At 40.1% G+C, this 13,343-nt stretch overlaps 1 protein-coding gene across 1 annotated transcript in view; it reads left to right on the top strand.

Moving 5' to 3' along the window:
- Positions 1-11,854, top strand: part of traf1 (TNF receptor-associated factor 1) — a 59,014-nt gene extending 47,160 nt beyond the window's left edge. The window contains exons 9-11 of the mRNA XM_063073452.1: positions 492-669; positions 3,019-3,167; positions 5,396-11,854. Of these exons, the coding sequence (XP_062929522.1) occupies positions 492-669; positions 3,019-3,167; positions 5,396-5,614 (546 nt within the window). The 3' untranslated portion in view covers positions 5,615-11,854. The remainder of the gene's footprint in view (positions 1-491; positions 670-3,018; positions 3,168-5,395) is intronic.
- Positions 11,855-13,343: the final 1,489 nt, after the last annotated feature.

Below are 13,343 nucleotides of genomic sequence, written 5' to 3'. Positions count from 1 at the left end.
AAATCTTCACACCATTTTAAAAGTTCCTCTCCTCCCTCCCTCCACCCCCCGCCCCCCAAGGCAGTTAATCTGATCAACCATTCTAGTTATCCCACCCCTCTATTGCTGCACTGCACAGCAAACAATTGTAAACCACGTTCTATAATGCTGTTTGCATTGTAGTTGCATGCTAGTATTTATGTACATGCCATATCCATACATTAACCTCTAACTGTACTTATTATAATTGTTGTGTTGTTTTTACCTGTTGCATGTCACATTAACATAGCACAGCAAATTCCTAATACATGCAAATGTATGTAGCACAAAAAAGTTGATCCTTGACTTCGGCTCGTCATGCCCCTACTTGACCTGAGCCCAGAGCAAGAGAATCTCTCTGATCTCTGATTAATCAGAACTGATGGCTGATTCACTCAGTAACTAGCGATGCAGTGATATAGATAAAATTCCAGTTGCTTATAACCTGTCTGACATTTTAAACACATTTCTAGGTTTCTGAACAGCAGCACCTTTTGGCTTTGAAGGACATGGTTATCAATGAATTCCGTATGCAGCTGCTTACTTTGGAGCAGATTACTTACGATGGAATATTTATCTGGAAAATTACTGATATTGGGAGAAAAAGGCAGGAGGCCATTTCAGGGCGAACGACAAGTCTTTACTCCCCAGGTACTTTAAAAGTAAAACATCTGCTCTGTTTTTGAAGTAATACTATGACAATCTAATCAATCTCTCCTCTCACTTTTAAGCAGATCTTTCAGTGTCACAGAGCTGGGTATATAAATTCACCTTTCTTTAGTGTTGTTGTAAAAATACTTGCGCATTGGTGTTCCCGTACCAGGCTGGTTGCATCATGGCCTGGTGTGGAAATACCAATGCCCAAGAACAGAAAAGCCTGCTTAAAAAGTGTTGGATCCAGCCCAGTCCATCATAGGAAACGCCCTCCCCACTCTCTACAAGGAGTGCTGCCACAGCAAAACAGCATCCATCATTAAGGACCTCCACCATTCAAACCATGTTCTCTTCTCACTGCTGCCATCATGAAGGAGCTACGGGAGCCTTAGCTCCTATATCACCAGGTTCAGGAGCAATTGTTAACCTTCTACCATTAGGCTCCTGAACCAGCGTGGATAACTTCATTGGGTTTTTTAAACCAATATTCCAACAACATTTTCTGTACCACAAAGTCCAAAAAAGATTGTCTTACTCCAGACAGCGTCTTAGCAAAGATAAATAGAACTTTTTTAACCAATATCCCAGCAACATTTTTGTACCACAAAGACCAAAGCAGATCATTTTACTCCAGACAGCATTTTAGCAAAGATAAACAGAACTTCCACCTCACCTCCTTTGACTTCTTAGTCATGCAAATGGTTAATTCCTCCTCCTTTCTTACTCAGCTCCAGATAATATTTGCTTTGTTTTGGCTGCCTTGTGTCAGTGATCAATTCCCCCCGACTTGCACATCTCATTTATGTTCTGTACCATAAGCACCATGTACTTAGTATTTTTATTTGTGCTGCCTAATACAACGACTTAACAGTGATCCTAACATCTTGTTGCCCATTGACGGAGCCAAGCTGAATTATTCTGCTTTTGAACAACATCGTTGGGCAGTGCATGCAACTTGAGACACAAACAAAATTCTGAACCTAGTCCTTCAGCAAATTTTATAAATAATACAATAACCCCAATACAATCACTTTAGTAACTTTTACATCTTGTCATCTTGCCAAATGCAGCCTTGTTTTTTTAGCACTCTACTTTCCAGTACAATTATTTTCTTCAGAGCATATGGGCATAGTTCTTACAGATCAGAGAATATAGAACAATACAGCACAGGAACTGGCCCATCAGCCCACAGTGTTGTGCTGAACCAGTCCAAAACTCCCAAAAATTAATCACAATTACACAATGTCCATATCCCTCCATCTTCTTCATATTCATGTGCCTATATAACCTTTGCTTAGTAGACTCTAATGTACTCGCCTCTACCACCATGTTGGGCAGTGCATTCCAGGCATCCACCACTCTGAGTAAAAAAACTTAACCCTCACACCCCCTTTAAACCTGCCCCCTCTCACCTTCAATGCATGCCTTCTGGTATTAGACATTTCTACCCTGGGGAAAAGATACTCCCTGTCCTCTCTCTCTATGCCTCTCATAATCTTATAAACCTAAATCAGATCTTCCCTCAGCCCCTGCCAGTCCGGAGAAAACAACCCAAGTTTGTCCAGCCTTGCATTATAGCACATGCCCTCTGAACCAGGAGAATAGGGCCAGATGACTTCTTAATATGCAAATGGTTAATTCCCCCTCTAATCTTCACAAGAAAATCTAACGGACGATTTGAATGTGTCCTTCCCCCGTTGAAGTTGCACGAACCAGACTTGTTGTATCTTTTGCCGTATGTTATCATTGAATTGATCTCATTCACCACATTTGAGGTATTAGTCACCGCTTTGATATTTTGATATCTCATCTTCTCCTCATTGTTCGTGACTGGTTTGTGCCTTACAGTTTGACTGATGTTATTTAATTCTAGTCATTTTAGGCGAGGTGCATTTGAAATGTCCTTTGCATTTTCACCAGCATCAGGGGGTTCCTCATCCTGCATGGCTTAGGCCCACAATGCTTGTCCATTGTTGAGGGGATTCAAATGCCTGAAATCGCATACCACCAGTCTTAAGGGCAGATTGGCTCCCTAGTACAATTTAATTAGTAAGGGGCCTGATGCTGTCACTCCCTGCACTTCTCTAGTCTGATCTTTCATTCCCACAGTTTCACTATAGATGAAAATAGTTAGTAAAAATGGGTTGATTTCAAATAGCCTTTTGAAAGGAGTACTTGCAGTATCTGGGCACTTGTTGATACATTGGGGATGACAGCTATGCACAGAAATAACTTGTATTTTCAGTATGAAATTTATGAGGAATTTTGTTACAGCTAATCTTAAAATTAATGTCCACAGAACAACTTTATGTGTTTTTGAACAAGCTGCTGAATCTTTATTTGCAGGATTCTACACCAGCCGATACGGCTATAAAGTGCGAATGAGAATATATTTAAATGGAGATGGAGCTGGTCGAGGGACTCACATCTCCTTGTTCTTTGTTATCATGAAGGGAGATTATGATGCCTTGCTTCATTGGCCATTTAAGCAAAAGGTATGAAATAAATTCACACCGATTTCTAACATGTAAGACCAAAATTCAATAGTCACCTGTGTCCCTTGGCAGTCACGGAATATTTTGCGTGCCAATGATCTTTTTATCATTCAGATTTCTTCATTGCAAACCAGTTTTTTTTCCTACTCTTCCAATACAGAATATTTAATAAATAATATAATATTCTGTAGGCGTAGAACTTGCATCATCATTTTCTGTTCCACTTACTGGTATCGATATTATTTAATTGCTTTCCCATGATCTTGAGTACATTCCTACGGGCCAGGAGAATTGTCATTCACCATTGGCTTTGGAAAATGCTTTGATGAAGCTACCTTTTCCAAAGCTCATAACCCCCTTCCCAACCCTTCAGGTCATTTGGAGATTTATTATCATTTGTCTGAATACACTGCAATCATACATTGGCTTTATTGCGATTTATTTTGGACAGATTTAGTTTAATGATGCACTTGCAAGAGAGGCTATGGTTACGGTCCACAGTGACCTGCCGTTGATCAACCTGTTTACAAATTGTTCATGATTATTCAAAGACTTTGCTGTCAAAGGAGTCATTCAGTAGCCAGTAGATTCCTGAAGGGTTCCTAACCTTGTTGAGTGCATTTACTATTTACTTATTTTATTGTTTAGAGATACAGCAGGATATCAGGCTCTTTCAGCCCAGGGGCTCCCATGTCTGCCAATTACACCTGTGTGACCAATTAACCCATTAACCCCAATGCCTTTGGAATGTGGGAGGAAACCAGAGCACCTGGATAAACATGCGTGGTCATGGGGAGAACATACAAACCCCTTGGAGACTACGGCAGGAATTAAACCCAGGTTGCTGGCACTGTAAAAGCATTACCCTCCTGGTTTTATCCGGTAATATCCTCAAAATTAACGGCAACCAATACTTGCAGCAATTACCAGTTTCCGAATGACAATAACTCATCTCTTGCACTGAAGACTTCCTGAATGATATACAGACTGCAGTGAAATTGCTGCAGAGAGAAACTGAAAACAGATTTCCCATGTCACTGGTCATGATTGTAGAAGGAATGGTGAAACAAAGAGCAGCTTCATTTTCACTTTGGACATATCTGTAGATGTGTTCCAGACTCCCAATGTTTCTTTTAACAGCACTATGTATTGGTAACTTGTTGAATACCTCAGTGGACTGTTGGGTAAAGATGCTGAGTGTTAGACCATAAGGCATAGGAGCAGAATAAGCCCACTTGGCCCATCGAATCAGTGCCACTATTCCATCAAGGCAGACCCATTATCCTGCTCAACTGCACCCCCACCCCTCCCTGCCATAACCTTTGATGCCCTTACTAATCAGAACCTATCAACTTCTGCTTTAAATAGGCCCAATGACTTTGCCTCCACAGCCATCTGCGGCAATGAATTCAAGCTGGCTAAAGAAATCCCTCCTCATTTCTGTTCTAAAGGGACGCCTCTCTATTTTGAGGCTGTGCCCTCTGGTTCTAGTCTCCCCCACTATAAGAAACATCCTCTTCACATCCACTCTATCTAGGCCTTTCAATGTTCAATGAGTTTCAATAATACCCTCCCCTCCCCCCCCACATTCTTCTAAACTCCAGTGAGTAAGGGTCCAGAGCCATCAAACACTCCTCGTACATTAACCCTTTAATTCCTGGAGTCATTCTCGTGAACCTGCTCTGGACCCTGTCCAACGCCACCATACCTTTTCTTAGATAAAGGGCCCAAAACTTCTCACAATGCTCCGTACAGTCCAACCAATACCTTTTAAAGCCTCAGCATTACATCCTTGCTTTTATATTCTAGTCCTTTAGAAATGATTGATGACATTGCATTTGCCTTCCTTACCACCAGCTCAACCTGCAAGTTATCCTTTAGGGACTTGCACACACAAGAAATTGAAGCTGATGTTTTAGAGATGAAACATTTGCCTACCACCAGTAATGAAACTTGCATTCAACCTCTAATCAAAATAATACTTAATGTTCTGTACTTGTAATGTGATGTTTCTGCTGAGTAGAATATTTTGGATTTTATATAATTTAATACTTATGCAGAAAGTACAGTTAGGTTCTGTTTTTGACTCGTGCAGCAACCCTTTTACAACCTAAATCTGTTCCACCTCCAAGTTTGGTCTTCAATCCTGTAAAATTAGAATTTGTTGTTTGCTGCTGATATTTTTAGTATGTATTAATAGTAGATTATTTTTATTGTACTCTTCCAAGGTCACGTTCATGCTTTTGGACCAGAATGGCCGGGAACATTTAATTGATGCATTTCGTCCAGATGTTAATTCATCTTCATTTCAACGACCTGCGAGCGAGATGAACATTGCCAGTGGCTGCCCTTTGTTTTTTCCATTGGCCAAACTCGACTCTCCGAAACAGACCTATCTGAAAAATGATGTCTTGTACATTAAATGCATTGTAGATACTACAAATTAACGCAACAAGAGATGAAAAGCTGTAGAAATTAATTGGTGTTGCCTTGCATGATGCATTTCAAAAATGTCTCACTGATGTTTTGACAAATTTTCTGCTTTGGGATGTTTTGAGTGGTATGGCACAATGCTTTACGGATTCAATTCCTGCCACTGTGTCTGTAAGGAGTTTGTACGTTCTCCCTAAGACCATGTGTGTTTCATCCGGCTGTTCCAGTTTCCTTTCACAGTCCAAATACGTACCAGTTGGTAGGTTAATTGGTCATTATAAATTCTGCCATGATTAAGCTTGGGTAAAGTCAGGGGTTGCTGGGCAACACAGCTCGAAAGGCCGGGAGTGCCTATTCAGCACTGCATCTCAATTAATAAATAATGACACAGAACAATTTTTTATTTAAAAACAGGACTATCCCTGTTACTAATGAACTGTATAATCTATATAAGTCACTTTTTTATTGAGATTTGTAAATATATTTTTGAAAATGCAAAATTAATCTGATTGAATTTCAGGATCATACATGGTTGTTGTGTGGTGTGAGTAATTTCAGTGGTGCTAATTTTATTTCGTAACGCAGGTTATTTTGTGTGCGAAAATGAATATTGTTGTGATCCAAAAGTGTTGATCACGTAGATTGTCCTTAAGCACAGGTTGATGGTTTCAGGTATCCCCCTTGTCAATGGAGGTTGCCTGCTCTGTAAACAAATTTTATTGATCATCTCTGATTACTGGTTTACAATGGCCATGTTTGCTAAATGGTATGACCAAAGATAAATGTTGCACATATCATTTTGGGAATTAATATGAAAAAGGAATGTTCTTCTATTGCAAGTAAAAAAAAAAAAAAAATTAAGGTAACTGTAAAATGAATGACAAATATAGATGTGTACAGTAATTGTATTTTTAATGAAACCTGCATTACTTCATTAATCCAGATATTATCAATGTCTTTATCTCTGTATTTTAATTTATTAGTTATTCCACCTTTTTTTACGGTATTTTTCAATGGTGCAATACTTGCATTTTTTTTATTGGCTTTTATAAGTTTGAGTCAACAATGCTTATTTTAATAGTGATATGTTATTCAAAGGAATTGCAAAAAAAATTGTGGAAATGAATTATATTAATTCCAAGAACACAAGAATTAGTATTTGCAAACCCTGTACCCCTCGGACTTGCTGTGTGGTTCAGAACAATCATAGCCAATCTTCCTTGAGGCATGTCTCAGTTTTAGCTCCATAATCTATTTATTATGTGGTATGAAATTTTGACGTCTTTTTGAAAATAAACCAACTATACATTTACCACATAGGGTAGAGAATTTCAAAGGACCTCAGAAAGACCTGTAAGGAGTTTGTACATTCTGCCCGTGACTACGTGGGTTTCCTCCGGGTGCTCCGGTTTCCTCTCACAGTCCAAAGACGTACCAGTTGGTAGGTTAATTGGTCATTGTAAATTGTCCTGTGATTAGGCTAGGATTAAATCCAGGGGTTGCTGGATGGTGTGGCTCGAAGGGCCTATTCCACACTATATCTCAATAAATAAATATTTTTTAAAATTGTCCTTTTCTCAATGCTCACTCTGTGACCAAGGTCCCAATTCTGAATTTAAAACCAGGGTATACAGCTTCTTGGTGCTTACTGTGTCAAGCCCTGTTAGGACTTGTGTGCATTTGAATTGGGCAACCAGATTCGTCTTCCAGACTGAATCAGAATCAGGGTTATTACCACTGACCTATATGGTGTGAAATTTGTTGTTTTGCAGCAGACTGTAGAAAATATGGGCCCAATCTCTGATATTGGGACTTCTTGTTCCATGAACTTTTATTGCAACCTAGTACAGACAATGATGTCCTTCATTAGATAAGGAACAAAAACTGTAATAAACTTCCATGTATTGTGCTAACTGAGAAGTACAGTGTATGTGGTTGTACTATAGATAGAGCAGTTCCATATAACAATTAGGTAATGTTGGCCTTTCCTTGTATCCTTAATGTAACATGTTAGAGGGAAGCAAATACACAAGTACTACTGTTGATCACTTAACCCTTTGAGCCTGTCTCCACTCCTTGTTAAGATCATGGCTTACCCTGTACCATTGCTTGGTCTACACATTTCGCTCCCTATCCCTTTGTTTGAAAGGAAGTTATTATATAATGATATAACAATTACAGCATGGAAACAGGCCATCTCAGCCCTTCTAGTCCGTGCCAAACTCTTACTCTCACCTAGTCCCACCAACCTGCACTCAGCCCATAACCCTCCATTCCTTTCCTGTCCATATAGCTATCCAATTTATCTTTAAATGACAACATCGAACCTGCCTCAACCACTTAGAATATTAAAAATAATTAATTTGCCATTTGTGAGATTTTGAAAGTACTTTCTGCTCTTAATCTTGAAAGCCTTAGCTCAAATTTTTAAACTTTTAACCAAATCCTAACCTTTGTCTGTTAAAGCCATTGGGCCTACAAGCTCCTAATCCTCACAGGCCAGTATCTTTGTGGTAGATATATGTTGTGCTCCCTCAGAGGTTAATACGTTCTTCCTAAAGTGTGGTGTACAAAATTGCTGTCTTTATTGTTTGGTGCTCAAATTGGAATGATGAATATTTGTAGTATAGTCCTCGAAATGCAATATTCTGGGAGTTTTTCTTACTCCCTTTTCATTTTCATTCGTGTGGAATCCACATTAAGACCTCATGTTTATTGCTTATCCCAAATTTCCCTTAAGATGGTGGTGAAATGTCTTATGAGAAAACGGTAAAGAATAAATTAATTTGCTGCCATCAGTAACCACACCAAAGCAAGATTGGACAGGGATTTGCTTCCCTAAAAGTCATCAGTTGAAGCAGATTGATCAGCTGAGGTCTTAACAGATCACTCTGGAACCCCAAATAGCCACATCTTTTCTATTTGGATATCTACCCTTTATCTTTACCTTGTTCCTACTAACAAGATTTATAACTTTTCTTCGTATTTAGGGGTTTCAGCTTTACCTATTAATATCTTTGAGGGACTTTGTCAAACCCCATATAAGTAATACCCAAAGGCATTTTCCTGCCTCTGTTTAGATTTGGGGTAGAAACTATTGTGTTCAGTTTCAGGTTCAGACTTATTTATCCCTAACCCTAACCTTAATGTATAGAAACATACAGTGAAGTGCGTTCACAACCAACACACCTGGGGATGTACTGGGGGCAGCCCACAAGCCGCCACACATTCCGGTGCCAACATAGCATGTCCACTATGCTCGGCAGAACAACACAGAACACAACAAGCAACAAAACATAAAAAGAAGCCCCTTTCCTCCCTCCCACACACACACACACAGTATTGCAGGAACTTTTTACTGCCATTATTCTGTGCTGTTTCGCTCACGTGTATTTTGGTGACTCCTCCTTTGCTGATTCAATGTTCAGTGCTGTCATTGTCTCACTGTGAATGCTGATGCAACTGCAGCTGCTTTGCTCTGACTTTTATTTATAATAAGTTATCACTTTTCATCGCTGCTGACCACCCTCTTTCTAACTGCAACATTTATTCAATGTCTCTGCTCCATTGTTTTTAACCCACTTACAACTCATTTCTTCTATTCTGCTTTTTATATCATCACCACTGTTAATTTCTCATGTACTGTATTGACATTTTTCATTAGTGGTGAATGAGATAGAGAGAGTTCAGAATTTCATGCAATGAAGCCACATTACAGTTGGTCATAAAAGCTGCATTGTGGCAGTTAACAAAGCAATTTGCAATGTTAAACGTTAACAATGTTCAATCAGTAATTGTGATCACAGTACATGAGGTAAATGGATTGGAAATTTGGCACTTTTAAGTCTCTTTATATACCTCCAAAAAAGTAATAGATTTCTCTGTTAATTCGATTGTTTTTTAATTACTCAGATGTTAAGGATGAATTTTGAAACACTAATGCAATGGCAGCTCTTGGGGCTGGCTAGAATTTTGCAAAAATTGGCATTTATCAAGATCAAAGCAATTTACTACAGGAAGGACATGGAGGGTGGGGGAGTCTTCTGCCTAGTGATAAAAATTTATCTCAGTGTGCGCTTTAAATTATCTGAAACAGCTGGGGTTGACAGAATAGTGAAAAGCAGCTAGAGAGGAAGGGCTAATATTTCCCTAAGATCTCCTGCTCAGACTCAACCAATAATTCAATTTGAGTTGCATCTTTCCATTTGTTTTTGTCCTGGCTGCCGCTACCTCCACGAGGTGCAGGACGGGCAATGTACTGAATCGAGATGCGTAGTTTACATATGAGCATAAAGACAGAATAAGTCACTCAAGCTCACCATCCTCTTCCACTGTGGCTGTGCTCCGTCTGCCACGCTGGTAATGTGTCTAAGCACTCAGGATGTTCCAAGCCTTGCATTTCTGTGTACATAGCACTGCAGTGATTTATCATGGTGGGTTACCTGTCTTTACTATCACTGAATATGTAGTTTCTATAAAACTAACCACCTTGGGATTCAGTATAGCAAACAGCGGTAACAATATTAGCTTGGATTCTTTTCATTGGAATAATGCCAGTTGTTCATTCATTCATTATGTGCCACGTCATATGACGTGGGCAATCATGGTCCTTCCATGACCGTGATTGTTCTTGGCAAATTTTTCTGCAGAAGTGGTTTGTTGCCTTCTGGGGATTAAGAGGGAGGCATGGTAGCATAATGTTTAGCACAATGCCTTACAGTACTGGTGACATGGGTTCAATGCCATTTGTCTGTTCTCCCCGTGACTGGGTGGGTTTCCTCTGGGTGCTCTAGTTTCCTCCCACAGCCCAAAGACATACTGGTTGGTAGATCATTGTAAATTGTCCCATGAATAGGCTCGGATTAAATCAGGGGTTGCCTGGCAGCACGGCTAGAAGGGCCTATTCCACGCTGTAAAAGACTGGTGACCACAGCCATTGTCAATACTCCTCGGAGATTGTCTGCCTGGTGTCAGTGGTTGCATAACCAGGACTTGTGATGTGCACCAGCTGCTCATACGGCCATCCACCACCTGCTACCATGACTTCACATGACCCTGATGAGGGCCTAAGCAGGTGCTACACCTTTCCCAAAGTGATCTGCGGGCTGGCGGAGGGAGGGAGTGCCTTACGCCTCCTTTGGTAGAGATGTTATCTCCACCCTGCCACCCAAATGCCAGTTGTACCCTTTGATCTTGTTTTTGCAAAATGTAGGCGGCTTTAGCAAGCAGAAGCAAAGTTGGCAGAAATGATTTGACTTGCAGAAGAAGCCGGAGGACATCACCAAGAAATGTAAAGAACATTACAAGACACTAGACGTGGGATGTTATGCAGTAGCTTCTATACACACATTGTTTCTCAGCTTTGTGTATCAGTGTTGTTCCTTGCACAGCAGTACAACTTTGTGGATGATATCTGTCATAAATTGGAAAGATATTTAATTTCACGAAAGATATTTACATAGAATGAAACTTGGTGCACTGGTGTTTGAGATTAGTTCAGCCATTTGTTGAATGGGGGATCCGTAGCAATTTAAGTTTGATCAGTTTTGGGGGGCTCAGAACTTCAATAATCTGGCATCTAACTGTTTTGGAAAACCTGTGGGTTGACTGTGCGAGCAGAACCAGGGGGTCAAAAACATAGGTGGAGTAAGGGTCCAGACTGCTGGTACATTTCCCACCTCTTTAACTCGCTGGGTTCACTGGAAAACGTCTTTCATTACTGTGTAATGTATTCAAAAAATGAAATCAAGTAAAATATTGACATACTTGGAGTAACATGCAACAAGTCAGAAAACCTGCTACTCCAGAGCCACAAAAGTTTCAAGGGTTGGGAACTATTGTGCTTTGGTGGGGTGTGGGCGGAAGTTTGGGTACTGCCTCACTTTCAGTCTCTTTCGCCCATTGCCGAGGTTCTAAAATACACACTGCAAAGCTGGCATAAGAACAAAAAGACAATTTTGAAATCATTTTTAACTTCCTGAGTCGCTAAATGACCCTGATTTGTTTTCCTAAACAAATGTTACTTCGCCACGTGTATTATTGTGAAAGAGGTGGCAACGGTTAAGTTTACTTGATGGATTTCATAATTTTCTTGATCATTGTGCGTCCTAATTTTCCCAAAAATCAATTTTAAAAATGTTTGTCAAACATTGTAACAGTAGTAGAATAAAGCATATGTGTAATAATCTGTATCTATGCACAGCAGGATGCTTAAAGTACATTGTTGTGAATAAATATTTCAGCGCTGAACTATGTCTTCAGAGTCATGATTTTATTTCAGCAACTTAATTTCCAAATTGTTTCATGGGTGCATATCCATTGGCATTGAGGGAGTAGACCCAGTACAAGAGCAGTCCTAATTGTATTAAAAACAGGCAGAACTTCTACAGGCACACATGAAGGAAGGAGAGGTTCGCTAAAATAAACTTTGACCCCTAGAGAATGAGACTGGGGAATTAATTAAGGGCAAATGGAAAAATAGCAAAGATTCTAAATAATTGGTCTTTGTGATTAATCACAAGGCTATATGAGGGAAGAATTTAAAGCAATTTTTATAATTAGAACAAAAAGTTCTTGGCAAGCCAATAAAATTTGATGAGTTTCCAAGACCTGATGGCCTGCATCCAAGGGGCTCAAAGTAAGATGTAGAGTATGAATCCAATCTCTCGAAGGTGCCACATAAAATATCATTACATAAAAATTAACAGGGCTGGGGATAAAATGCTGACATGGGTAGGGCAATGGCTGACTAGCATAAGGCTATAAGTCACAGGAGCAGAATTAGGCCATTCAGCACATTGAGTTTGCTCCACCATTCCAGTATGGCTGATTCATTAGCTCTAAAATTGGATGACCCTGTCAATGATTTCAGCTTTCTTTGTGGAAGCTTGCTTTTCACAAATCGGTTGTACATGATAAAGTATTTTGATTATAAAACACTTTGGCATGTTCGGCGACGTTGAAAGATGCTTTTTAGATATGTTAGTCCTTCCTTTACCAACTAACAGCACACATTAGGAATTGAATCTAAAACTATCAGTTTGGATTGTTAGTTAATTGGATAAACTTGCTAAAACAAAAGGAGCCATGTCTTTTTTTTAAGAAGACAGTGCCACATTAAGAAGGCGATGTACATTTGTCTGCAAAATCCACTTGATGGTGATGCATGCCAAGGAGTGCATAACTAATTTTGTTGGTGAGACACAACATAGATTGGGAAACCTCTTCACCGAGCAGCTATGCTCCATCCGCCAGAACAAGCGGCATCTCCCAGTGGCCACCCATTTCACTTCCACTTCCCAATCCCATTCTGATATGTCCATCCATGGCCTCCTCCACTGCCGTGACAAGGCCACACTAAGTTGGAGGAACATTTGGGCAGTCTCCAACCTGATGGCATGAACATCAACTTCTCAAACTTCCAGTAATGCCTCCACACCCCCTCCATCATTTCTCAAACCCTTGTCCCTCTCTTATGTTATCACCTTGCCCTCCCATCACCTCCGTCTGGTGCTGCCCTTCCCCTTTCTTCTTTCTTCTTTCTTCCATAGCCTTCTGTCTCTTTCACCGATCAACTTCCTAGTTCTTTGCTTCATCCCTCCCTCCCCCTTCAAGTTTTACCTATTGCCTGGTGTTTCTCTCTCCCCTCCCTCCACCTTTCAAATCTACTCCTCAGCATTTTTCCTCCAGTCCTGCCGAAGGGTTTCGGCCCGAAACATCGGCAGTACTTTTTTCCTGGCCTGC

Source organism: Mobula hypostoma, chromosome 21 (genome assembly GCF_963921235.1).
Source record: "Mobula hypostoma chromosome 21, sMobHyp1.1, whole genome shotgun sequence".
In the NCBI taxonomy this organism is placed as follows: domain Eukaryota; kingdom Metazoa; phylum Chordata; class Chondrichthyes; order Myliobatiformes; family Myliobatidae; genus Mobula; species Mobula hypostoma.
The sequence above is the reverse complement of the archived record's forward strand: the minus strand, read 5'-3'. Positions and strand labels throughout refer to the sequence as shown.